The sequence below is a fragment of the Poecilia latipinna genome, unplaced genomic scaffold, assembly GCF_001443285.1.
Source record: "Poecilia latipinna isolate Pla-1442-1.1 unplaced genomic scaffold, P_latipinna-1.0 Scaffold0, whole genome shotgun sequence".
Classification (NCBI taxonomy): Eukaryota; Metazoa; Chordata; class Actinopteri; order Cyprinodontiformes; family Poeciliidae; genus Poecilia; species Poecilia latipinna.
Genome location: NW_015112616.1, coordinates 480,928 through 507,938, shown reverse-complemented (window position 1 = coordinate 507,938; position 27,011 = coordinate 480,928). Strand labels below are relative to the sequence as shown.

The following is a 27,011-nucleotide window of genomic DNA, read 5'->3' as shown; positions in this document are numbered from 1 at the left end:
GTCCCAATAGGCTGACCAGAGTATTAAATACCATATAAAGCTTTTTGTTTGTTTTCGTTTTTGCTATATTCAAGGCTCTATGTTTGGTCCTCTTGTGTTTACCCTCTGCACTTTTTCCCTCTTGGTAACATCATCTGCCATCATGGCCTTAATTACCACTGCTATGCTGACATTTCCAAATGTGTCAGTTCTACAAGGTGCTCCACCCTCACCCACTGTCTCACTAAAATAAAAACCTGGGTGGAGCAAAACTTTCTTAAGCCATGCTATGACTATGACTATAAACTATGGCAAATGTGACGTCATCATTATCTCTGTTCAGACACTATCACCTTCTCTCCGTCACCATAATCTTGACGTTTATTTTAACTCCACCGTCTCCTTTGACAACCATACCAACTAAATAACTAGGACTTCATTTTTCCACTAAAAAAAACATAGCAAGACTCCGTCCATCCATCTCTTTTTTTACATCCCATTTCATCTTCTTTAACTCAAACTCCTGTCCCTCCTCTGCACCCAGGACTACGGTACAGAGTCCTGTAGCAACGTACAGCAACGTAAAAAAAAAAAATTCCCCATGTCCCCTGGGGGGCTCCGTAGTAAGCTTCTCCCTCTGACTTCGCTTTCCTTGATAATTGAAGACAGGTGGTCCTACGCGCCTGCGCAGTTCTTGAGAGCTGAGCTGATTGTTTAAAATTCAACTCCTGAATTAAGAATGTTAAGAGAAATACGGCAGGTAATCACTTGAATAAGTTGATTATAACTTAAACTGTGTATGCGCTAATTGGATTTTTTTTCCTAAAAGTTTTTTAAACACGTATAAATGGTTTATTATCGACGCTAATGTTAATGTTAGCATGATGTTAGCTTGTCAATCTGTTCAGGTGCTGAGGCTAATCCAACTGATGGGAAAACAAAGGAAACGATCTAGTTTAAAGAATACTGGAGCACTTTTAGTGCTTTTATGGACCGAAAAGGGCTCGTCCCATCAGAGGTTAAACTGCACTGGTAAGATAGCTGTATTTTCTGATAATTTGCTGAATTTTGATATATCGTGCTAATTAATTATCCATCAAAACTTTAGACTACCGGTAATAAAAATTAACTATTGAGAGTATTACATTAAGTTTCTCTAAGTTAAGAACAGCAAGGGTATAATCCTGGCATTTTATAATTGATTATATAAAGTATGTGGTAAAAATGGTCTGAATATTGAATTATTTTATAACATTTTGGTACTTTGGATTAGTTATCTATAATAATTTATAAATTAATTTAATAATGATACAGACATGAAAAAAGTGATTAGAAAAACAGTCTGAAAGTGTTTTGGGCTGTGTGTCATCTTTAAAACTGTATATGTTTTAGGTACCCCCTATTTCTTAAAATAAATGTATCAGCAAGGCACAAATGAATTATTACAAACTAATTTAAGTGTTAATTTAGATTTTAAAGTAAAGCTGATTAAAGTTTGTGAATAAAATTGTCTTTATGTCATGGCTGAAAGCCAACCTCATCATGCTGTTTCTGTAATAATCCAGTAAAGCATAACGAGGATCACTTTATCACATTAATTAATCACATTTACTCAAAAATCAAGAAAATCTTTTAGAATGAGATTGGAGTCTGGAACAGTTTGGATATTTTAAATAACAGACAATGTGAAGAAACTTGTTTGGTCTTTTTAGATTTTATTTCCTCCATTTTCAACATTAACTGTGCTGCACATGCTCCTTCACTCGACAGACAAAAACTCATTCTAATTGTCATTTTATTCTCTAGTTGCAGCTGCTGGTTCCTGGTGTTTTGGAATTGAAATGCAAACCCTTCAAGCTGGTATGTAAACATAACAACAAACACACTGAGTCACAGATTATATTTACTTCATCTGTTCTGCATTGATGTGAACAGACCTGAAAAAAGTCCTGCTTCCCGATGTGTGGCCTTGTCCTGAGCCTGATCCCGAGGAGCTGAGCGCCTTCACAGATCTGTACGGATCACTGAAGTTCCTGCTGAATTTTCAGGTAATTCAATTTATTAAATGTGATAAGTACTAATTTGCTTAAAAATATTAACTTCTGAAGTTGTCAGAAGTTTATTTAGTGCGTTAAAGATGTGATGTCGTTCTTCCAGATGAAAAATCCAGGACATTACTCGTCCAAATGGCAGGCTCATGTTAAAGCGTTTCTTCAGACGTTCGGTTTGACCAATGCTGGGGTATGAAACTCCTCCCTCTCTTTTAAATTATATCATGGGAAAGGACAAAAAATATAAATAGATTTTTTTTATATATATTTATCCAGATAAGAATCCAACTAAAATTTAAAATCCATGGACAGAAATCACAACATGACTTTAGGTAAGACATCAACATCACAGACTGTAGTAGTTCTCTGTTTCAGAGCCTGAGAGAAAGAAATGTAAGGCACAAGATGAACAAATCCGAAATATTTTTCAGAAACACAAATTAATGTAATCCAATCAATCTATATTGTGAAATAAAATGCAATTATGCTCCATGTGTATCACAATTATAATAAAAAGCACAAAAAAATCCATTTTTGATTGTAGCTTTTTTCATTCATTTATATTGTATTGTATGATCATAAAGCCATTAAAATATATAAAGTTTAACTCCTCTGTTTGTGCTGTTTTCCAACAGCGCTTTCCTCATTAGTAAAGTTGCTCTTTCAGTCCAACCACCTCTGATCTTGGACGTCACTTGTTCTGCACAGTCAGTAATACTAGTTTATTGCTGTTTTATGATACTTTTTTGTATTTCTGTTAAAATGTTTGAAAGTCCTGCTGCTCATGCAGGCACAGTGAGGTCACAGCTGCGTACAAACAGGGATTTTCTCTCCTTTTCAGACCATGGTGCAATCAGAGAGGATTGTGGTGTCAGAAAGGACATCCTGTCGTCGGAGAACGGTTTCCTCTCGGCATCCCACCCAAAGCCATGGACCAGGGTCTGTTCGGAGAGCTCAGTGTCCAGATTGTTTCGCTGCTGAGCCCCTGTGTGCTGCAGTACCCCCATTTGCCTACGGAGCTATCTCGCATGCAAATATCCTTTTTGTCTGTTTTAGTCACATTCTGTTCTGATTTCTCTGTAAAGATGAGTATCTGAACAGGTGCATGAAGAAAAACTTGCTTTGTATTCAGTCATGTGACAAGGGCTTCAGCTGTTCTGCTGCAGGATCATGAGTCAAGGAAATCGTTGCCTTCCAGCTCCCCTATTAATCAGCTGTGCTTATAGTTACATCATCTTATCCAAATATGACAGTGAAACATAAAGATGAGTTATTTTAGACGTGTTCTACCAAATATGGACACAAGGGATCACAAGATTGTGTTAGACCTCTGCTTGTCCCTGTGTGCTAATAGCTGTCCAGTCACAGCTTTAATGGGTTTTCAGTGCCATGAAGTCAGTTGGACAGGAAGTAGTCACATCTGTAGCTCTACTTTTCCACATGGCTTACACAAAACAACAAACGACTTAAATTAGATGTGGATTTGTCACCACTTTTGAATTTCCTAATGATGTATAGCACAGATACTACTTAATGGGGAATTTAGTCTATTTAATGGCAACCAGTAATAGGAACTGTTGTGTCTCTCCGGCGATCCCTTCAGGGAATTTGTCTTATTTCAGAGAGTTGTTGCTGGTGGCGGTGGGCTCCTGTAGCAGTCTGTATTACAGCAAATTTGTTGAAGCATCTGACTAAACACAGTAGGTTTTTCTATGACAGTCTCATCAAAATGATGCTCAGGGTTGTTCATACATTTTTTATTTTATGTAATCTATAATCACCAATATTATGTTGAATACTGTGACAAATTGTCTGGACCCTGAGACATGACAGCAACTCAAAGAAATTTGACTAGATGCATTGGCTACACTTTTAATAAAGACTAAAACTGGTTGACCTTAAATAGCAACAAAAATACATCTGGCTTCAGAGCAACAGCTGTGAACCTCAGAGCAAAGTTAATGTCAATAACCCCTGAAGTCCGTCACTGAAGTATGAGAATGTATTGCATCTCACCTTAGAGATAAAACTTGTGCCAAAATCACTTGACTTGCAGATTTATTCACAAGTACTTAAGTCTTCTTCATCTGCAGCTTCGCCACAGTCGCTCGGTGCAGATCCTTCTTTAGTGGCAGGAAGTGAGCAAAAAATAACACACAGCTGATGGGAGATGAAGTAACGTAATGACCAGCTGGAGGTTTGTAGAAAATCACATTGCAAACTGTAGGTTTAGTTGTGAGTTGTTACCTTTTCCCTGAGTTTTTATTCATTATTTAGGGGGTTGATTTGTAATAGAAAATAAGATGCTTTATTTCCTGCTCTATAAATTAGCTTAAGGACATTCTAAATTGAAATTTTCTTAAAGTTAAGTGAACTGTGTGGCAGCAGGTGGTAATTTTTCCTTCTTTCTAAAATACAGTTATTGTAAAAAATCATATTTACCTTTTTAATTTGAGGGTTTTGTAGGTCAGGTCATGATTAAAAATGGTCTGGGGCGCCACATGGTTCAGTGGAAAGCAGTCGTTCCCAGTTCGATTCTCGGTCAAAACCCATTTACTGCATGTCTGCCTCTACTCTCCCTGCCTTCTTCCTATCAGCTACTAGTAAATAAAAGCCAGTAGAGCCACAAAATATATAAAAAAACAGAATTGTGGTCTTTACCACACACTAACTTCACAACTCGTCACACAACAGATTCCACACATTCATTATTTAGTAAACCAAAACTAATCCAAGGCCTTATTTTTCAGTGTTTTCTCGGTTCCCTTAAGGTTTGCAGCCACAGCAGGATTTTCATCACATGGAGGTTTGGACTCGATTCTTTCACCAGTTGTTCTGTTGTAGATTTTCATTATTTTGTTAAGTATAAAGATTCCAACAACTTTTAAAGTCAGCTGAGGCCTGAAGAGTTAAATGTTACTTAAGACATATTTGGAATTGACTGTATGTTCCAAATTGACAGGCAACAGTTATTACCTTTATAAAGTAATTGCTAATATATTTTCACTCTAACGTGTGAAAAGATCTGGCTACAAATTCAGCATTTGTAGATGTGGAAAGGGAGTACAAACTGCTTTTTAGGTTTCCTCTTTGTTTAATACTCAACAATAAAAGTGTCGTAATCTGAAATGGGTATATTTCAGAACCTGTTTTCGACCAGATCGTATTTATTCTGTCCTATTTTGTGAAACCCTAGAATTTAATGCGACTTTCTTTCTTTTTGTAAATTAAATGAAGTGCATATAAAACTGAAGCTGGATAGAACATGAAATAAGAAAGCCAAGATCTTCTACTTTAGGCGGGTTTGTGGTTTTGCTTCGCCTGCACATCTGCCGTATTCACTTTCAACTGAGATAGCAAAAGACGAAGTGATCAGGTTTTAAATCTGTGAGAACATGTGTTGATACCTCTTAACCCCTCAAATGTCTCTTTTCTTGTAGACGCAGCCAACCTATCACTCAGTTTGCTTTCAATGTCTTTAATAATGTCATCAGAGTAAAAGCGACCATGAGAAGAGCAACATCTGCTTCAGGAAACCACGGATATGCAATTATATTTAGAATTATTGCAATAACAATATGACTTGTGATAATTATTAAGTGTTTGCCTTAAGAAATAAAAATAAACAAAAATTTATTGTTTCATCTCAACCACAAGGTTTTATTAAAAAGTTGCCTCAGGTCGTCGTTTTGCTGTTTTGGTATTGAAACTAATTGGTTGTATCTGAACGTCTTCTCCACCTTAATGTCTGTTTACCCTGTAAAAAGCTTAAAACTGTATAAACACACATGTCAGCAAAACTATGACGGGCATAGACATCATGCTTTCATTGTACTTAAATAATTATCTAACGATTCTTGCAGCCCTTCCAGTTTTTTGATATTCATTCTGCCTGCAGCGATATTGTAGCTATCAGTCTGTGATTCGTTGTGCAGGCCTAAGTTTAGACATGCAGCGGTATGTTGTGTGGTAGACTGGGTGTTTTTTTTTTGTTTCCGAAGGGGATTTAGACGTCTGATTTGAATGAATCATCCTTGACTCGCCGTGTTTTCAGGTTCTGGTTTTCAGCCCCAGTAATGTCCCTGTTTCAGCTCCGTCTGGTTTCTTCCAAACCCTCCCTGTTGCTTTGGACTACCAGCATCTGGGACTGGGCAGAATGCACTGCTGCTCCTCCAAAGGTAAACAACCACCACCGCTGGGAGAACAGCATGTTCTCACTGCCCAGATGCATTATGGGTCTTTACCTGGAAGGGCTAGTTTTCCAATAAAAAATCTGGAAATTAAGGTTTGGGATGTTGAACATTCAATCCCATCTAGTAAAGACTTTCAATAACAATTAAAGCACAGATTTGTTTTTCTCTTGACTTCAGGGAATTGCACATAAAAAAAAACACATGTTTAGCTGTGAGAGAATAAGAAAAAGCTGTAATTGATCCCAGAAGCAGATAATTGAAATCAAATGAGAGAAAACAAACCTTGAAAGCAGCAACAAAGAGAATAAACAATGTTTTCAAATCTATTCCACAGACTTGAAATGTGGGAAATACTCTTAGATACATGTAAATGCTGTTTATTTTCATTAAATGTTGTTTTTTGGAGCGAAAAGGTGTGCAAACATCTTTATAACTGGGATAATTTTGTAGTCTCATTAAAACTGCAGTTGGAAGCTGGGATTAATTTCCCTAAACTATTTTAGAGCAACTTCAACATCAATAAAAATACCAGGTTGCTGATGTTCAGCAATGTTTACAGAGTTTGGGAGTCAGTTTAGCGTGACACAATAAAAAATGTTGAAAGCTTTATAAGGCACAGCCACCATCGTGCCTGTGTTGGTTTCATATGCTGTATCCGGTACTAAAATATATAGTCATATAAAACAATAATTGAGGAAACTATGACTCATGCAAGTCATCGGCCATCTGGCTCATTCATTTTGAGGTGCAAACCTCCTCTCGTTCTTATGGTCACATTTATCTAATTTGGGATAAACAAAATTGGACATGTGTCAGAGGAAACGTTCATGATTATCTAATAAGCAACAGTGGATTTGTGTGGGTTTTTCCTACAGTCAGCATCGACTGTATGTACAAACCAGGCTACATTGTTTTGCTTTATTTTGCTAATATGTTTTAATTTTGGCAAATTCTCTCATTCCTCCTTTGCCATAGATTACGTTCATTGAAATGTAATTTTATTCAGTAATTTGATTCAAAAAAGGAAAATCATGTAGATTTACAGACTCGGTAACATATTTTCTATCTTTATTTTTTGTGATAATGACATACAGGTGATGGAAACCCAGAATTCAGCAGAAACGAATGAGGAAGACTGCTGTCTAGACTTTTAGGAACATACTCCTTCAAAAGGAGGGTAAACCAAAGGAGGTTATTTCTAATTACCTTTTCTAGCTTAAAAAAAAAAACTGGAGATTGACTGTGCTGATACAAACGCATTCCTAGCAAATTAAGTGAAAAGACAAGATGTATTAGGAAAAAATTGCAGCCACAACTAAGACGAAGTGCATTCTAGAGTTTGTGGGAGTTTCAGAGACGGGTTGTGGCTGAAGTTGCTGCTTAAAGAGCCGCCACACACAACATTTTTCATGACTGGCTTAATCACTCAGATTCCTCCTGCACGTCTAAAATCTTTGATTTACATGAAGGTACATTATTTCATTTGAACACCAGGGTCTGAATGTGGAGAAAGAGTGAAGTTATATTTGCTGAATCCATTTTAGTGTTTTTAAAATCTGATTCATCTTGCTGTTTTGTCCTAATGAGACCACTTGATGGCGCTGCTGCACTATTTATGCAGTGGCATCAACTGACTAATGGCATTTTTCAGATCAGTGAAGTAAAATAACACAAATGAACAGGTGTAAATAAACTCAGTGACTTTACATTTTAGCAAACATTACTGTGTATTTTCATTAAGTTCAGGCATATTTTCCTTCGAGCAGAAAAGACCATTTTAATAACATGACACTGTAGACAGCAGAGGGGGTCAGAAATGACACAACAGCATATATCTGTACATCATTAAAATGAGGTTTGTGAGGTTGTCGCTGTTTCACTGGTTGTCATTTCCTATCAGTCTCAAACTGCAGCTTATTTACCAAGACGGGCCGATAATCAACTCCTTTCACACATTGTGACAGATCTGTCTCCATCAGCTAACCAGGCTCACATGTAACTAACTAATTTCCAAAGTTTTTATTGTGCAGTTAACTAGTGAATTATTCTCTCTTAATGACAAAAATAAGCTGATTACTCCTAAGTTCACATTTTTATTATTCTTTTTTTTTCTAAATGATGTAGAACCGAAAGATGCAACTCTTCGCTCTATAAACTACATACTGAGGCCGTAGAACCAGAGTGGTACTATTAGTTATTTTTTGTAAATATAAATTTCTATATATTGTGTTTTAAATGTTCCAGCATCCCCTGATGATCCTGTGCACAGTGATGGTGTTGTGTTCACTGTGGAGCGGGAAAACTGGGACGATCCAGAGCGACAACCCAGTCACCTCCCAGTTCAGCAGAGTCTCCTAGTCCTGCTCTTCTTACAGCACAGTGACCCCTTCACCTCTGAGCTCACAGATAAAATGGGTGAAGATTTATTACCATCATCATCATCATCGCAGCAGATGTGAACATGAAACCCTGAGCTGAAAACATTCACCATTTTTTTCTTCCTACAGATTGTGAGTTGTTATTAGAGCTCCATCTAGAGGACATTCTGAGCAACAACAGGCAGGCAGTTACGTCAGCTCTGCAGGCTGAGCTTTTCAACACAATGAAGGCTTTAAAAGAAAGAAAAAAGGCAAGAAAGACATTTTTCTGCATTAATTTAACAACTTTATGTAAGACCACCATGCTTACAAGGGGAAAATAATTTGACTAAGTCTTTTCTGGTATCAACCCCATAAGCTTCAGCGTATTTTATGTCACAGATTACCACAAAATAGTCCATAAATGGGAAATGGAAGTAAAAATATGCGTAGTTTGCATTTATTTATTTGCAAGTAAAAGTCAAATAAAGCAGTGTGGCATACATAACTATCTTTTGTCAAAGGTCCAGATGCAAAGCTTCTGGGGTTTGTCTCTAGCTGCTTTGCATCTCTAGAGACAGAATTTTCTTGCTTTTTCAACTTTAAAAAGAGGCGGCACATCTCTGAGTTTCAATCTTCAAGTTGTGCTATATGTAAGGTTTTTAATAAAGGAAACCTCTGCTCCACTTTTTAAAAAATCTCTTAACAGTTTTATTTTCCAGAATTGTCTTATATTTACCCCTCCATCTGTCTGTCTATCAACTCTGAGTTTGAAAGAAAAATATCCCCACAGCATGATGCAGCCACCATCTTCTTTCACTGCGGATATTATGTGCTCTGTGTGTTATATGTAGACTAAAAACTTGAGTTTTAGTTTAATCATCTTTCTTACTTTTTAAAAATGTTCTACTGCTTTGTCTTGGTTAGTCACTTAAAAGCCCAATAAAGTACGTTGAAGTTTTTGCTTTAAGCGTGACGAAATGTAACGTGTATTTTTGTGTTTTCTATTAAAAAAATCAAAATATTCACAAGTCATATAAAATAAATACGCGTGTTTGTGTTGTAAGAAACGAGAGAAACTGCAGTCGGCTGCTGAGGTGATCGTCAGCGCCACCATCAGCATAGTGAGCAGCAGCAGCAACATGGACTTCAGAAATGCCTGCTTGAAACACATGAAGGTGCTTTCATTTTCTTACTTAAACACAACATTATTTTAAAATAAAACGCTCATATCTATGTGTCCGTCAGGTTCGTGACACTCATGAGCTATCAGCCTCCCTCAGAGAGTCCCTGTGGAGGGTGTCGTCATGGAAACGGCTCCCCAAAGTCGGGTGCTATTCTGCTCAGGTGAGAATGTCGTTTGATTTCTGCCACAATCGGGTTCAAATCTGCTTTTGGCTTCATTTACCATCACAATATTATTCCAACAGGTCGAAGGTCAAGCTGCGAGTAATGAGGCCGTCAGAGCTGAAATCTGAAAGATTTTTTTTTTTAAATTCTGGCCAGGAATTATTTTATTTTTTTTTTTTTGGGTTACAGAGACATGTTTGTACTGCGAGTATTTAGTGTTTCTAATACTCCATCAGAAATATATAATTTACACTACAGTATATGTGAATGTGACTTTTTTTTTACTGCTTTACAATAGATTGAAATTTAGGCTAGAGATCTAATTAATTGCAATAAAGATTGGTTTAGACTTTTCTGTGATGGCGGTTGCTTTAATAAATGTATACGAAACATTATCTGCAGTTGAGTTTATTTTAGGTTGAAATAAAGTAGGAAAAAAATATCAGCATAAACTGTTGACCTGAAAGTAATTCAGCAGAGAAAGTATCCATGATGGTACTGATCTTAATATGTCTATAGTTCCTGTTTTTTTTGTTTTTGTTTTTTTTTGTTTGTTTGTTTGTTTGTTTTGTTGTTTTTTTGTTGTTGTTTTTTTTTTTTTTTGGAGACAATAATTGTTGAAAATAATTGTACTATAATATTGCACCATTACAGAAACTAAAACTAACCCATATAAATTAAGGAATAATTGAAAAATACAAACCCATTAAAAAAAACAATAGTCTGTTTTGTTGACTTTACTTTTACATTTTTAAAGTGTTATTTCTTAATGGAACAACAACATAGAAAACTTTGTCACAAATTGAAGGGATTTAAATCCACTGATGAAATAATGAGAACCTGAGGACATCAGGATCCAGACAGAGCTGCCCTCACTGTGATTTAGTTTTTCTTTATTGATTATTGAACAAATTGTCTTAAAAGAGTCTCTAAATGTGAAAACATTTGCAATGAATTATCATGTCAGTTTTTTTCATGCTTGATTTTCTTTCATTGAATATTCTCTGCCAATATCTAAAAAGTTAGATGTTTTAATAGATTATTTATTTGTTTTGACCCTTGATAGAGGACCTAATGATTTAGAGCCCGGGTTGTAATTGAAACACCTCCTCAACAGTGATGCTCTTACATAATTATTGGCTCCAATACCTGAGTCTTCAAGGTCAGACCCGGCCCACTGAGTGAACCTGAGCCAATTATTTGCCACCAAGCTGCATAAAAGCGGCGATGTGGAAGAGGAGAATTAAGCAGAGATTCCTGATTCATCTCTAAAGCTTCACTCACGCAAACCAACATGACAAACCCAGGTGAGTGTTTTCTTCTGATGGCACAGTAATTATCTCTTTTTAATAATTAAACTGGGGCATCCTACAGCATTCATTTAAAATATTTTTAATATTTTTTTTACAAATTAATTAGAATGCAAAATCAATTATATTTTTGTTTCAGTTTAGTATACTAGTTTCATGACTTGCAATGTTAATATGTCAAATGTTACACAAAGACAGATAAATGCGTAGATATTGGTTTATGACTAAATCTTTATGCATATGTCCCCGTGACGCAGCAGAGTAGATAGGGTGAAGCTGATAGCTTCACAGTTACTGCTTTGCACAAACTGTAACATATCTGCTCACCTGTGCTTTTTGCATTTTGTTACATGCACGTTTTCTAATTGGCAATTTAGAGAGAAAAAAAATCATACTTGGAGTTTATGTGGCAGGATTTTTTTAAAACCATGAATTTCCAGGATTTTATTATCTTTGCCAAAGTTTTTAACATTTGTCTCCAGTTGGAGCAAATCTGAGCTCAGAATATTTGGAAAGACTACCTAATAATTAAGTACAATTATGGAACCTAAAAAATAGATTCACGCAGATTTCTCTGGGTGTTTCTTAAAAAACGTCTTTTCTTTTTTCTAGTCACATACGAGGAACTGAAGGCTCTCCTGGCCAAAAGCAAAGATCTGATTCTGATTGATGTCCGTGAGACAGACGAGGTGAACAAAGGACGCATCCCCAGGTCCACTCACATTGCCCGTAAGAGCTCATTTATTATAATTTTACTAAATATCTGCATCTTTTTCACTACATGGTCTTTCTAGTGCCTCAGGCCTGTGTGAGTGAACTGCTGTCGTGTCTTTCTCCTCTGTTTTGATCAGTTGGCACCGTCGAAACTGCCTTCAAAATGAGCCCAGAGGATTTCCAGGCCACATACGGGATTCCCAAACCTGCACTGGATGCGCCTGAGCTGGTCTTTTACTGCCGGTCAGGGAAGCGGTCAGCAGAGGCCATCAGCAAAGCCAGAGAACTTGGATATGTGACGTACGTTAATACGTTTTGTTGACAGTATTAAAGTTCCCCAAGTCGTTACTGCAGACGTCTCCTCTTACCGTCAATGTTTCTCTTCTTACTTTCAGAGCACGTAATTACACCGGCTCTTACCTGGACTGGTCTAGGAGGGAGGGATAAAGATTCACGTTGGAGAAGAGCCTCACACCGCACACTATATTTATATAATTATATAAGCTGTAAAACCCTTCTAGACATTGATCATGTTGGTTCTTATAGAACACGTCTCTGAATGTTATTTGTGTGAATAAGTAACTTGCAAATAAAATAAAATTATTTTTGTTCTTAAAAGTGTTTCTGTGTTTTTATGGACATCTCGGATCCAACATTTCATAAGATATGAAAAGACAGACAGCTTTGACAAGTGCAACATATTTACCTCATCCAGTTCACTAACAGACAAAAACAGAGATGACTCTACTGCAGTAATTCGTCCTAAACAATTTCTAATTTGTCTGTTAATAAACAGTATTGTCATTAACAACACTTTATTCATAAGGAAACATCAAGCATTTAAAAAGTTTTATCATTTCATACAGTTTAAAGTCCAGGAGGAAGCTATGTCAAGAGCTAATTGCTAGCAACTGCAGCAGATAAACATAAGATATTAATGCAATGAATCAGTGATGATCATTTTTTTAGCCCTGCTTCCCAAAGTTGGGCACATGAGCATGTTGTTGTGTCAAAAAACCAGATGGATAATCTGGAAAGTTTACCAAGAAGCTAAGATACATTTCTTTCAAAAGAATACTAATCTGTGCCAAAACTGGGAACATACACTGATACAACATGAAGACTAATTGGTCTTTCTGCTGCCATTGAGGCATAAATCAGATTCAAACAAGTTTTCTCCAAAACTTTCCTGTAGTATTTGTGGTTTGTGATGGAACAAGCAACATTCACATGGATGGCAGGACTGTAGGTTTCCCATAAGCGCGTGTCTTAGAGCTGAGGTGTGTGGAGAATATATTATGAAGAATAAGGAAATGACCTTTGTTGAATTGATGTATAATCATAGATTTAATCACATGTAAAACTTGAGTGGACTCCTGCTCTGTTACAGCACTCCTCTTGTCATGCCAGGCTTTGATAGCCCTGGAGATTGATCCACATTTCATTACCATAGAAGACACAAGAATGCAATCATGATAATGTAGGAGAAGAGAGCAGATCACAAGGTGAACCAACCAGGCATGATGAGTGGAGCAGGGAGCAGAGCAGGAGAGGGTGGTTGTTATGTAACGGTATGAACGCACAAGAGACTTCAGATCTCACTGGAATTGCCACGAGGCAACTTTGTGCACATTTCGATGTGTAACTAGATCTGCACAATATAGTCATTAACAAACTTTTCGAATATTTTAGCTTTCACTGCATTCAGAATCAGAATTCATTTTATTTTCACTGTGGATGAAGAAAGCACAACGAAATGTAAAAAAATATCAACTCTCGAAGGCAAGTAAAATAATTGAATAAGAATAATAAAGTATATCAATAAACAAAAATGTAGTAGAAACAGAACAATTCAATAAGTACTTAAAATTAAATAACATAACATCTTTTCCCATTGATGTTGTTTGGCACTAAAATAAAATTGATTTGACTTTGACTTATAAAGCGATGCTTGATAGGTGAAGAGGAGATTTAGTCACACATGGGGCAACAAAATTATACTGGTTAAGGTTTTTTTTTTCAGCTCTGCTCTTTGTTAAATTATGAATCTAATTTAAAAAAAAAAATTGGGATCAAATGGTTCTACAGAAATCACAAAGCTTGCTCATTGTCTTTATTACAGACTCAAAATATTACATTACATCATTTGTAATCATAACTGAGAAGGGAATGAAGTAAAATATACAAACTACAATATTAATGAAAGAATTAATATAAAGTCTAATAGTTTATGGAAAATGTAACATTAGCATTCCTAACCTTTTAGGTTAGATAGCTAATCATATCAATAAGATTAAAGCAAAGGAAATAGAGCTGGTTCAGTTATTCTGTTCAAAGGTTAACAGCCACTTCTGTCATATAACTACAGAGACATTCCTCATATCTGTTCAATCAGGAGGTTTAACGTAATAAATGTGATTGGAAATTGATTGCATTCATATTTGTTGGCTCAAAATATTTAGCAAAATTCAAATTTGTTCAGCCAAAATCATTCTATTTTGACAACTATGTCATAATTTGTGCTTAATATGCTTTAAATGGGTTAAAAGTGCATTCAAATAAAGTTTTGTACTTTATTCAATTGGATTTTTGTTTTCAAATAAATTATATCTAAAAATATCTGCTGAGTTTACTACTTGAATGATAAGTACCATAAAATATCAGGTAAAAAGATGTAAATACCAGGTTTCAGCATCTTTTGTATTTGACGTCATTCATTTCCTCCATTTTTGCATTTTAAACAAAACGTTCAGCACAGACTCTACAAAACACATGTATTATTCAAAGCAAAACCTCAGATAATAGATCCCAACAGATTTAAAAAAGAATCTTGTTGTCGTTTAGGAAGCCAGTGGTTTATAGCGTCAGCCCTGATAAAATCTCACTTTAACATGAAAACTATTTATAAATGTAATGTTAGATTTGCACAATAATTACACAAATGCCAACTCATCATTGCTGTTTTTTTCTTACATAATTTAATGATTCGCTCAGCCTATTAAATAATATCTTATCTTTTTTGCAGATAAGTTACAAAACTTCACCTGCCCTGAGAACCCATATTAAGTAACTTTGATAGGACGAAAAAGTCTGTGTCATTTAATGTGCTAAAAACGAAATGTGTATTTTGTTCAGCTTCCATGTAAAAAGTCACATTATTTCACATTGCATGAGCAGACACCAGAGCAGAGATTTAGGTTAGATGTCATATTTTCAATGTGCTTGTTACATAATATCAACAGATAAGGTTATTTCACCTTTGTTCATTAATATGGGGCTTTCTTTCTTCCTGTGTTTTGTAACACTTTAATATGCACTCATATAATTACTCTCCCATAAAGCCAATTGACAAAAGTTGCTTGAGATGCTTGCATAAGTTTGCACATAAAACTGATGACTAAGGCAAATCTTCAAGAGTGAAGAATATGGGGTTGTGCTGTGGTGGCGCAGGGGTTGAGCACAGCCCACATATGGAGGCCCTAGTCCTCAACACAGCCGTCACGGGTTCGATTCCTGGCCTTGGCAACCTTTGCTGCGTGTCTTCCCCCTTCTCTCATTGCCCACTTTCCTGTCGATTAACTATCAAATAAAGGCCACTAGAGCCAAAAAATTATTTTAAAAAAAGAGTGAAGAATATAAACTTTAGCAACTACTGAAAATATCAGAGATTGTTTTTTATTACGTCTTTTTTATGATAAGATAAACTTAGCTGACCACACCACAATCCTTTGACCTGTAGATGATGCACAGAGTAGATGCTAATCATCATGTGCAAGCTGGCAGCCTGTTTAAATGTGGGTTTATGTAGACTAATATGTCATAAATTTACTTGCAAACTAGATTTATTAGATTAATTTTTGGCCTTTTTATCTGCCACACCATTTGTTGAATAGATTTGACGAGGTGTTTGAAGCTTCCCTCAGTTTTTTATTTTATACATATTAACATGAAAGCTTCACCGAGTTCCTGTAGATCGATCAGCTGCACAGCCGTGATTTGAGGTTCTCTGTTTGATTGATATCTCATTTCATGGAAGCAGTTTGAGATTATTAGAGCCAAAAGTGGATCGACATTGCCAGTAACCCTGCTAATGTAGGCTTTGCCATTTTAAAATTCACTAACATTTTGTGACAGCAGAGCGGTTGATGATCCAGAACATGTTTAAAGATACTTAAATCTCCTTTCTTCCCCATTCGTATCCCTGTTTGAACTTCAGCGAGTTGTCTTCATCCCATAGATGCTTAAAATCGCTGAATTGCTGCCGCAGAGTGGTTGGCTGTTTTGTGTTTCCAAGCAACAAACACATGATTGGTAAATATGTTATGCAGCTGTTACCACCCTCCTCATTTAAAGATCAGATAGAAGAAAAACGTTTTCAAACAGGTTTGCACATTTCTCTGATTCTCTGACATCTTAATGATTGACTTACCTTGAATGAGTTAAAATATCACAGGCGTACTGTTGCAGAAGCTTTTAGGTGTGGTGCTTAATCAATAACCCCCAAAGTGATTTTATTGTATCTGACCCTGGAGATAAAACATGTCAAACTGATAGAAAAAGACTGAACCTGCAGTTTTATGGTCAAGCTATGGTCTTCATCTGCTGGTGGTCTATGAACAGTTGGCGCCTTTTCATCTGGATCAATTTATGTACAGATAGCACACTGCAGATAGGCAACACAATTTGCAGTTGAGATTGGCTGGGAAAAACAAAGAATAATTATTCTTAAGTGTAATTATTACTTACTTTTTCCCTTGCAAATCAGAATTAGACTCTTTAAAATAACAAAAAAAAAAAATGTTCCAGTGCAGGGTTGTGTAACTTAATATATTTGCATATGTCTATTTTTAATAGAAGCAGCTTCTGTGAAACCTATTTGCTGCTATTGTGAGTCCTGCTTGGGACGCAACAGCCTTCATTTTGCGTTTCTAGATTATTTACCTCAGTAATAAATTTGTTCATCAACACCTTGACTTTCATCAGTGGTGGATGAACTCATGCAACCAAAGTTTTCAAAACTTAGCAACTTCCTTCAAAGTTTTAGAAGATCTTTGGATATTCCTTCAGCTGAATTACTAAATGTAACAACCATATAGGCCAGTTTTTCTGCCGGAGTGGTTTTGCTTAGACATGTTGTCTCTCAGAGGGGTTTTTTTGTTGTTGTTGTTGTTTTGTTTTGTTTTTGTGCCTTGAGTTGAATTAAACGGTCAATTTGAGTTTATTGTCTCTGTGGCATGACATGTATTGCAGCTCTAGTAACATTCCTGTGCCGGATCCACCCTGTTTCTCCCAGTCAGCAGCTGGGACTGGTAAACACAACCTCTGCTGGAAAAACACGTACCGACAGCCAAAATGCTTTGGAGGTCTATACCTATAAGGGCTGGTTTCCCAATAAAAATCTGAAAATGTGGCTTAAATAGTTTGGGCGTCCACAGTGTTTATATCCATCTTGTGAAGATAATTAAAAACAAAACGTTATTCTCTTGACTGGAGAGAAATTCACATAGAAGCCACATGTTTATCTGTGAGAGAAGCTCTATCTACTTATAGGTGCAGAAAAAGAAAATGCTTAGCTCATTGCAGAAGGAAATAATTAAAATCAAGAGTAAAACCAAACTATTTGGTGGAAGACGAGAAAAACAAACTCATTAAAGTGACAGTAGTGAAAAGAACAGACTGTACCATAAGTTTTTAGCTGTACTTAAAATCTACCTGAATCCAGAGGATTGTTTTCACAAACATTTCAGAGGGGAAAAATGTGTGCACGTTTCCGGTTAAAATTATTCACTCCACTGGCAGATTTAGTTTTGAAATAATTTTATTCAACCAAGAAACTCGTTTCTGTTAGGAAATGAGTGTGTCGTCTTTCAAAGGATAACAAAGCTATGTAAAGGGAGTGTCAGCCAATAAACCCTTAACAGCTTATAGGTTCATTTTTTTTACAATTTGTTAAATAGAGCACTTTTTTCAAGTCAGTTGTATTAAGGTTTTTCAGGTCATTTTAGGGTTGTTAATTCATTTCGTTGCAGTGTATTCTGTAGTTTTCAGCATGCAGTCATTTAAAAGGACAATAAAGAAAAACATCTTAATACGCAAAAAAATAACTTTTACAAGTTCTGGCTGCAGTGGACTCTAATCAGCCTACTGATTGTATTTATGACAGCTGATTAGAGATAAAAACTGAAGGGATACTTAAACCTTATGTTAATAATTCCCAGATAATCAGACCTGCACATGAAGAGCCATGCGGCTCAAAGCAGATAATGAGTTGTAGTGACGACAAAATATTTTTAATCTGATCAGCCCAAAACTGATAACTGATTAAGTGACGTCTCAGTAAATTTCTTGTTTAGTTCACCCCATGTTTTTATTGTTTCGGCTTCATGTTGGGATTTTGTGCACAACTGTGTTGTGGTGTAAACTTTTGAAAGAAAAAAAAAAGATGTTTAAAAATAGGAGGGTTTAGCTTTGAATGCCTGCTTAATTTTAACAGCCTATAATTTTTCGGATAAATATTAGCTTTTTATTATAATTTTAATTTATTATGAATACTTTATTTTAATACAAGATAGCAATAAATAGATAAATAGCCAAGAAAAAGGGAAATACAACTTAGCTTTGCCGTTACAAACCTGTGATTCAATCAGTTTCAGAGGCTTTGTTAGAGCACCACCTACAGGATTTTCTTTGCAACAACAAGCGCTCAACAGGAGCTCTGCGAAGTAAATTTGAAAAACACTGAAAGTAACAATAAACTAAACAAAACAACAAAACGAAACCGATAGATACAAATACAGAAACAATTTTACAGCTTTTCTACTTTTAAATGATCAACTCTAAGTTTGTAAATGTATTTCGCGTTATTCACTATTTTTTATACATGTTTGACAAATATGTGAGGTTTTGTATTCGTTTAACAATTTAAAACATAAATTATGTCTGTTGTGTGGTGGAGGGTTATGTAATCAAAGCAAACAATAATCATTCAATGGAATAAAACTGAGTTACAGATTATCACAGTTGTCAATAATTATTACATTTTGGTGTTTATTACTGTGTCTTTAAATACTCATTGATCCTTTTGTTACATTTTGACATAATCTTTGGTGTGTTTTATTAGAATGTTATGTGATAGACAAACAAAATAGCACAAATACATAAATTAGAAGAAAGAGATTATTTTCAAATAAAGCATTTAAAAAATCTGAAATGTGTGGTGTGCATTTGTATTCAAGTTCCTTTATTTTTATATTCTTTGTTTTCTTTTCAACTTCGCAATTATCTCCTGTCTGTTGGCCTATCCCATAAAATACCAGTAAAATACACTGATCTCTGTAGATATTTTTTAAAGAACAATGAATGTTTTTTCCTTTCCTTTGTATCAGTTTTTTCTGACTGTTACAATATTGTTTCAGCAGCTAACAGAACAAACTTGGAATTAATAATTTCATTAGAGCAGAAATAATTTAGGACTGAATTTGATAGATGATTGGATTTGACTGGCATGAACTGGATCAATATTAATGTGGTCAGCTTAGAGTCTTTTTATACTTTTGTATTATTAAAACTTTTAATGAAGCTGTCCTTGAATTAAATTAAACCGGGTTTAATTAGTAGAACAGAAGAACTTTATTATCTGTCCCAACAACTGACAGAAATTCTTCTTTGACAAGGGCTCCATCTACAGGCATTTTCACAAATTACTCAAACCCCTTTGTATTTGTATTTATTAATTAATAAATAAAGAAAAAGCGCGAGTAAGGTTAAAACAAACAAACTTTATTATTTAATTTAGATTGTTTTACTTTGTAAAATTTGAAGGACTTGCTTAAATCTTTCCAATGGTTTATCCTTAACAACATAAGCAAAAAAAACTTTGTTTTAACACATTGCGTTATTTCTTTTATCCTTATTTAGAGTCTAAAGAGGTCTTATTGTGAGGAAAGGTGGAAAAATGTAATAAATTAAACCAACTGTAACAGTTGAATTTTATTTTAGTAGCATAACTGTTTTCGCCTGTTTGCTGTGACGTAACTTCCGGCCGCCAACACCGACTGGCTTTTTTTCGCGGTAAAATGAAATTGGCTTGCTTGTTATGTTGATCAGATCGATTCTTAGCGTATAGTTGAGGTTATCAGGTGTTTTCATATTAATCGCGGCGCTGGTTTTGGTATGAAGCGGGCGGAAAGCTAACATTTAGCCGTTAACGGACCGTCGCAACATTTGGACCAACTGAAGCCAGAACTCGAGCTTTATTTGATTAAATACAGAAACAATGGCGCTTGTACCCACGGACAATTTAAAGGAAGAGCTGCAAACCTTCGGGATTACCTGCGAAGATGACTCTGTCCTCGACAAGAGTGAGTGTTTTACCTTCTGTAGTCCTTTATTAAGTCACATTTGTTGTTCTCTGTGCGCCTGCTTATGTCTCTTATGCTGACTTGTAAATATCTACAGGAATGAATCAATCTGTACTTACTGGACTTTTTCCACATTTGTCAGCGTTACATTCATACACCTCCCTGTTTTCTTTATATTTTAGATGCAGGCTTGATGTTGATCCTGATACTAGCTTCCCTGTTCCTCCTGATAAAATCATTCCTCAGCATCATTCTGCCATTGTCATGTTTCTCTATAGGAATGGTGTGCTGAGGGTGATGTGCTGTGTTGGTTTCCAGCTGCTTGTGGCAACAGTCATCAACAGTGTCTTTCTTTTTGCCACTCTTCCACGAAGGCCAGACTTAATCTGGATTTAATCTGAGATTAAATTACTCACTATTTAATAATTATATATCCTGAAATACATTTGCTGACACGTATGTGTTAGTTTGCCACATAAAATGAAAACAAACAAAAAAAATGTTCTGGAGTTTGTGTTTGTAATTTAAAGGGTTATAAATACTTTTTTAAGGGCTTTGGACCGTTTCATTGTTTCTGTCCTGCAGTGGTTGAACTGTGCATCTGCAACAGGCTAGACACAGATCAGATGATGTTAGAGTGGCTTGCCTACAGTACCACAAAGGATGGACTAGACCTCACCCTGGACAACCTGGAGCACTTTGAGCATGAGGTAACAAAACATTTATGTTTAGTGGACTAAACTTATGTTGAGTTTTTCCATTAACAGGATTTAATTATCTTAAATCCTTGAGTTCAATTCAATTGGTGATGCTGTGGGTCTCTGATTAAAGACTGTTGCTTATGACGATAGCTTGATTAGCTTCATGTGTGAACTGGGTTGTGTTTGGATTTGTTGACGTTATCTTGTGGTAACACCCGGTGTTTCTGCAACTTTTAATTTATTTTTCTTCTCAGCTTCAGAACAAGAAGAGTAAATCCAAATCGAGCTCGTGGAAAGACGAGAGTTATAACCGAATCAGAGACATTCATTCGTTGGAGGAACTGTAAGGCAATCTCGCAATAAGAAAAAATGCGATTCATAATGTTTTTGTAAAGACCAGCTGGATGCGACTGCAGACCTTGACAAACCCTTTTTCCCCAGAATAAAAGCTGAAGAAGAGGAGGAGAATCTCTTAGACTCTTACTCCACTCCCGGGAAGGTACGCTGCCACCGCTTTGCTGTGGAGTCCTGCTCGTCTGAGTTCAGGTTTAAAATAAAACATTTAGATGAAGTTCTGTTGGTTTATGTCGTACAGAGCTCTCAGAAACGAGTGCTCTCCACTCCAGAGCATCCTCAGTCCAAACGGACCTCCGCTCTGCTGACCAGTCCGGGTCTGCTGCTGTCTCCAGCTAACTTTTCCCCCAGGTATTAATCTGAAACACCTCCAGTCTTTATTTAGATTTGTTATTTTATCATTTGTACTTTTTCAAAGACTTGCAAAGTGCATCTTTACTCTCCGTTTTTTTTTTTATTATTATTATTATTTATTTACTTATGAAACACCGTGAGGTGATGTCACTAAGAAATCTTTTAAATATGAAAAGTATTGTTTAACAACAAGCATCTGTATTTTCTTCCACAGTGTGACGCCTTCACAGAAGTACAGCCAGCGAAGCGGTAAGGGGGAGGTGGTGGTTTCGTTTGGAGCCGTGCAGGGCGCGCGCTGGACGGGCCGGAAGGACCCGGGCGCAGGCGTCCAGGTGAATCTTCTGGAGCAGCCCGACGAATCCCTCCGCAGCGGCTACAAATACATGTTCCAAAGGCTGCGGGACGTTCTAAATGGTACACAGCAGTTCCGCAAATTTATCCCAACAGTCCTGCTCTTCACTGTTTCTAATTATAAATTGATTTTAATGTGTTATAATCTGTGTCGTTCAGTCACACAACCATCAACGTTTTTCCCTTTATGCCTGGTTTTCTTGTTTTTCTCCTCCAGTTTTGTCAGAGAAGATTGAAGAGATGGGAGAAAAGCTGAGGTCTCGCTTCAGCATCGAGGAGTTTTCAGCCGTCTCTCTGCCTGCCCAGGTTCATTGCTCTTAAATCGGCCAACAAAACTACATTTATAGATCATTTCCGTACAGTAAGGTGCAAAACAACGTGCCACAGAAGTTCAAAACTTAAAGACAGATGAAATTTAAAATGTAAATAATTGTACAAAAGCTGCTCAAATTCAAATAAAAACAACTACAGACATAAGAGATGGTGTGCATGGTGCAATAAATCCAAATATCTGTGTAAAAGATTTAGGCCACCTCTGATTTCTTTGTCTTCTTACAGAGCTGCCAGACTCTCTCATTATGAGACGTATTGATCAATAGTTTACTTTTTTAAATGTATGAATAAAATTGTTACGTAGTTTCTTGAACTGAATTCCAGAAGTGAAGCAACTTTGTGACAAGAAACGGTCCGTTTGATTTACCTTAAAAATGACCACTGAGTGAATCTCCTCTATCGCTCTTTCATGCATCTTGATAATCTTTTCACTCTGTAGGAGGGAGGCAGATATCAGGTCAGTCTGAGCCTCTCGTTTCTTTCAGAGTTAAATTGTTCTGCAAACTTCGGACAAACATAAAGTCCTCATTTATTGACCGTTTACATCACCAGAAACTGGTGTTTTCTGCAGATTGCCGGACGCATCAGTTCAGATGCAGGATTATCCCAGATTGTATGCACATGTGAAATAATAGTAATAAAAATTAATTAGGGATTTTTTTTTTGTCTTCATTTATTACCTCCTTAGATTAGTAAGCTTGATTGCATAACCTAAATATTGTCAGAAAATAGTACAGTTGCTTTAATGGACAACTTTTACCTTCTGAATTAGTTGTAAAATTATTCTGAATGTCTAGTGAAGACATTTACTTGTTTTATCTTTTATCTTTTTAGTACATATTGTTCTACTGTTGTCAGGCTATTTTTGTCCACATTTTAAAGTCCTTCACTGGAGCTTTATGAGTTGCAGCCTAACATGATCTGCTTCAAAGCCCTTTATTTGTAAAAACGATGATTATGATGATGATGACCGTCTGCTTCGTTGTTTCTGCTCGTCTCCTCCAGGACAGCATCACCGTGTTGGGTCAGATTTGCTGCGACAGCAACGGCAAACTGAACGCCCAGTCGGTTCTGCTGGAGGCGGGACCAGAGCACGGCGGCCAGCTGGTGCCCGTCGACCTGTCTGAGCTCAAACAGTATTCTCTGTTTCCTGGTCAGGTGAGCCGAACGCGAAGCGTCCGTTAAAGCTGAAGTGCAGCTGCGGTGTGCGGTGGTTTCTCCTTTGCCTCTGCGCTGAGGTCAGTGTGCAGCAGGTTATATGGCCACCCAGAGAAACAGAGCATGCCAAGGAGGTGGGCTGGAGGCAAACCCACCGTCTGACCGAGAACTCTGACAGTCAAACAGCAATTCTTATTCTTATTCTTATTCTTATTTATGAACATCTACCTACAAATGTCCTGGCATCCATCAGGCTGGAAAAATCTGAGTTTTTATTTAAGTTTTTTCAAGTCTAGAGAAGTTTAGAAAAACAAAATGGAGTAAAAGTATCTACTAATATTCCTGGACTTTATTCCCATACATTTTTCTGTTCGTCCATCCATCCATATGTAAATGTTTTTCTCCATCCATCTATGTGTCTTGTGCACCAGTTTGTCCAAAATCAGTTCATCCATCCAACATCCATGTGTTTTTCTTAATCCATCCATCTGTAAATCCGTTTGTTGATCGTCACTCTCTTTCTCCATCTCTCGCTCTCCATCTCTGCCCCTCTCTCTCTCTCTCAGGTGGTGCTGATGGAGGGAATGAACACAACAGGAAGAAAGCTTGTGGCCTCCAAGCTTTATGAGGTCAGGCGCTCATTTTGCTCTTTCCTCTGTTTATTGTTGTGAGCCGTTGGCGCGTCCTGCATCAACTCTGTGCTTGTTTAGGGTGATCCTCTTCCTTTTCACTCCACCGGCGCAAAAATGGAGACCAACGAAGGTAATTAGTTTTCCGTAGAAACTCATAAATTCCTGTTTATTCATCATCTGTGAGAAAAAAGCGGTTTTCCTCTCTACTCCTCATCTCGCTCAGCGGCGGAGCCGTTGAACATTCTTGTGGCCTGTGGACCATACACGCCCTCTGACAGCCTGACCTTTGACCCTCTGATAGACCTGATCAATGTCATTGTCAGGGATCGTCCTGACGTCTGCCTGCTGGTAAGCCTGTCAGATGCTGACTCATCAGTGTGAAGGAAGAGCTTCTCAGTATGTTTTATGCAGTCTGGGTGTTTGGTGAGCAGCGTGTCCTTTTATTCTTCTTCTCTTCTCTAGTTTGGTCCTTTTGTGGATTCCAAACATGAACAGATCGAGGTACGATTCGTTTTCACTCCGTGTTTAAAGCCAGCAAGACGTTTTTACAGCAGCATAGTCTGATGTCCAGCTGTTTGTCTCACAGAAAGCCAAGGTGACTGAGACGTTTGAGACAATTTTCCATCGCTGCATCGACAGCATTGTGGATGGAACCAGAAGGTGCGCTACGACTCCACTGTTTATGTCCCTGGTCGACGTTTGAAACAAAAACACGTTCTGAGTGTTTTTGTTTCAGTGCTGAGCCCAAATCTGGAATGTTCTTGTTTTTTCTTCTGTGAAGTGTCGGCTGTCACTTGGTGTTTGTCCCGGCCCAGAGAGACGTCCACCACGAATTCATCTACCCACAGCCTCCCTTCACCCTGCCGAACCTCAGCAAGGACCAGGCCCAGGCCCAGGTCACTCTCACGCACGCACACACACACAGACACGCACACAGAATAGATGGTCTGATCCTGGTAGACTCAGCACATGCAGCAAGTGTAAATCAATCCCTCCAGAAAGCTGTGATGCTGCAAATTCCCTCATCATTTGCTAAATTTTCACAGGTCATCGCAACTTTTCCCCAAATCTGACCAATCACCTGAGCGTTTTCTACATTTCCTTCTTTTTCTGACCAATCACCGCCATCCCCTTCTAATTTTAACTTCCTGTTTTTCTTGATACCCAAACCCGCAAGATGAAAGAATGTGTGATTCCAAGCGCAAACATTTGGCTTTTGGTTTCTTTGCTAAAACCGTTTTTAGTTCTTTTGAGTTGATTTGTGTAGGATTTGCTTGTTAACTTGAATGACAATTTTATACATTTTCTTTTGCACGCTGATAACTCCTCAAGACTCGATTTTATTTGTATTATGGGGCAAATTTCAAGAAGATACTTGACTCTTCTGTAAGACTATGTTATGGTAAAAAAAAAAAAAGTGAAAAAACTCACCACTTTACCACAACCGCTTGACAAAGTCAGTCATTTTAGGCTGCAGTGATCAGAAAAACACAACATCCTGGAGGGATTGGTGATTATAAATATTCCACCTGAGACGAACTATGTAGTTTTTTCTAACCGGGTCATCTAAAAGGAATCAGTTTACACAAGCAGGTGAACTGAGACTCTCCTCTCAGCTCTCGTTCTGATGGTTCTCCGATGTTTAACGTGTTTGTGCAGCGGGTCACCCTGGTTCCTGACCCCTGCACCCTGCTGATCGACGGAGTGACTTTTGGCCTGACGTCTTCTGACATCCTGTTCCACATGGGAGCAGAGGAGATCAGCTGGTGAGGAAACGTTCACAGATGACGGAAGCCTTTCTTTCCGCTCCCTGTCACCTCAGTTTAATAACTGTAGCTGTGCGGTGTTGCAGCGGCACTAGCTCGGACCGATTCTCCCGCATCCTAAACCACATGCTGACTCAGAGGAGGTACATGTCATCCAAGTCTTCCTTTTTTGATTTTCCTTTTATCACGTCGAGAAGCACTAATGTCCGTCTCTTCCTGAAGTTTCTACCCCCTGTACCCACCGGCCGAGGAGGTGAACATGGATTACGAGAAGTTCCAGATTCACGGTCAGATGTTGGTCACACCAGATATTCTCGTTGTTCCCTCTGAGCTGCGTTACTTCGTGAAGGTAGAAACATTTCGGAATCGTGTCAGAAACTGGATCAAATGTCCGCTTGACCATGTTTTTAATATTTTAACTCCCCCCTCCCTTCCACCTTGCATCGTCAGGATGTGGCGGGTTGCGTGTGCGTGAATCCTGGACGGCTCACCAAAGGCCAGGTGGGAGGAACGTACGGCAGGCTGCTCATCCAGCGCAGCGCCGCACCCGAAGATGGCAAGCGAGAGAGCCCATGTTTAACCGCTCAGGTTGTGAAAATATGATATAATAAAGATTCAAGTTGTTACGAACATGTAAAACGAGCTGAGTCCATCTACAAGTTTTCTGTTTTTCTTACCAGGATTTTAAAAGCATTTGTTTCCTGGTGAAATCCTAATGGTCTACTTTTATATTCCAAAAATATCTAAAGGGCTGTTTTCAGAAACGCAGCAGAAATAAATTATTAAATTCATTTTTTTTTTTTTTTTTTTTTTTTTTTTTTTTTTTTTTTTTTTTTTTTTTACAGTTTTTGTTCTGTCCTGAATGTTTCTTTAAAGCTTTATCTCAACAATCACCTCTGCCCTGTGTGCTAATTTGACAAAACTTTTCTTTGGATCATTTATGATTTTGTTTTTTTTACTGTGTTTTCTGTTGGTGGTTGAAATTAATTTATCCTAATTAGGGCTGTAACGATTCCTCGAATGACTTGAGTACCTCGATTATTAAAAT

The 27,011-nt window shown here is 37.2% G+C and overlaps 3 protein-coding genes across 5 annotated transcripts; all 3 read left to right on the top strand.

Annotated features, from left to right (window-relative positions):
* Positions 1–625: 625 nt before the first annotated feature.
* top6bl (TOP6B like initiator of meiotic double strand breaks) lies at positions 626–10,322 on the top strand. Of its 3 annotated transcripts, none has more exons than XM_015027805.1 (14): positions 626–739; positions 888–1,011; positions 1,786–1,839; positions 1,915–2,027; positions 2,137–2,220; positions 2,307–2,362; positions 2,666–2,737; positions 2,872–3,064; positions 6,085–6,208; positions 8,468–8,638; positions 8,731–8,852; positions 9,648–9,758; positions 9,829–9,927; positions 10,011–10,322. In XM_015027805.1, exons 1-14 carry the CDS (start codon positions 719–721, stop codon positions 10,056–10,058), a joined length of 1,392 nt encoding a protein of 463 aa, XP_014883291.1. In that variant the 5' UTR covers positions 626–718; the 3' UTR covers positions 10,059–10,322. The 3 variants fall into 3 exon arrangements, with proteins under 3 accessions (XP_014883291.1, XP_014883204.1, XP_014883383.1); XM_015027718.1 differs by having other exon boundaries at positions 2,107–2,220; XM_015027897.1 differs by having other exon boundaries at positions 642–739; positions 871–1,011; positions 2,107–2,220.
* Positions 10,323–10,413: 91 nt separating this feature from the next.
* LOC106944943 (thiosulfate sulfurtransferase/rhodanese-like domain-containing protein 1) lies at positions 10,414–12,575 on the top strand. Its single transcript, XM_015028320.1, has 4 exons — positions 10,414–11,237; positions 11,853–11,969; positions 12,092–12,254; positions 12,350–12,575. Exons 1-4 carry the CDS (start codon positions 11,225–11,227, stop codon positions 12,399–12,401), a joined length of 345 nt encoding a protein of 114 aa, XP_014883806.1. The 5' UTR covers positions 10,414–11,224; the 3' UTR covers positions 12,402–12,575.
* A 7,389-nt stretch (positions 12,576–19,964) lies between these two features.
* Positions 19,965–26,605, top strand: pola2 (polymerase (DNA directed), alpha 2). The gene is made up of 18 exons (XM_015027165.1): positions 19,965–20,314; positions 20,900–21,024; positions 21,270–21,358; positions 21,457–21,514; positions 21,611–21,720; positions 21,938–22,137; positions 22,292–22,380; positions 23,413–23,565; positions 24,132–24,194; positions 24,276–24,327; positions 24,421–24,545; positions 24,660–24,698; positions 24,784–24,857; positions 24,979–25,093; positions 25,857–25,963; positions 26,050–26,106; positions 26,186–26,312; positions 26,414–26,605. Exons 1-18 carry the CDS (start codon positions 20,230–20,232, stop codon positions 26,564–26,566), a joined length of 1,821 nt encoding a protein of 606 aa, XP_014882651.1. The 5' UTR covers positions 19,965–20,229; the 3' UTR covers positions 26,567–26,605.
* The last annotated feature ends 406 nt before the right edge of the window (positions 26,606–27,011 follow it).

What these genes read in the sequence shown, in the direction of transcription:
- top6bl (XM_015027718.1), top strand. Translation starts at nt 719, where the DNA reads ATGTTAAGAGAAATACGGCAG. An exon ending in AGTTCCTGCTGAATTTTCAG is followed by an intron (nt 2,028 to 2,106) that starts GTAATTCAATTT and finishes AAGTTTATTTAG; the next exon opens with TGCGTTAAAGATGTGATGTC. An exon ending in TCGGTTTGACCAATGCTGGG is followed by an intron (nt 2,221 to 2,306) that starts GTATGAAACTCC and finishes ATATTTATCCAG; the next exon opens with ATAAGAATCCAACTAAAATT.
- LOC106944943 (XM_015028320.1), top strand. An exon ending in CAGGTCCACTCACATTGCCC is followed by an intron (nt 11,970 to 12,091) that starts GTAAGAGCTCAT and finishes TGTTTTGATCAG; the next exon opens with TTGGCACCGTCGAAACTGCC. An exon ending in AGAGAACTTGGATATGTGAC is followed by an intron (nt 12,255 to 12,349) that starts GTACGTTAATAC and finishes TCTTACTTTCAG; the next exon opens with AGCACGTAATTACACCGGCT.
- pola2 (XM_015027165.1), top strand. Translation starts at nt 20,230, where the DNA reads ATGGCGCTTGTACCCACGGACAATTTAAAGGAAGAGCTGCAAACCTTC. An exon ending in TGACTCTGTCCTCGACAAGA is followed by an intron (nt 20,315 to 20,899) that starts GTGAGTGTTTTA and finishes TCTGTCCTGCAG; the next exon opens with TGGTTGAACTGTGCATCTGC. An exon ending in TGGAGCACTTTGAGCATGAG is followed by an intron (nt 21,025 to 21,269) that starts GTAACAAAACAT and finishes TTTTCTTCTCAG; the next exon opens with CTTCAGAACAAGAAGAGTAA.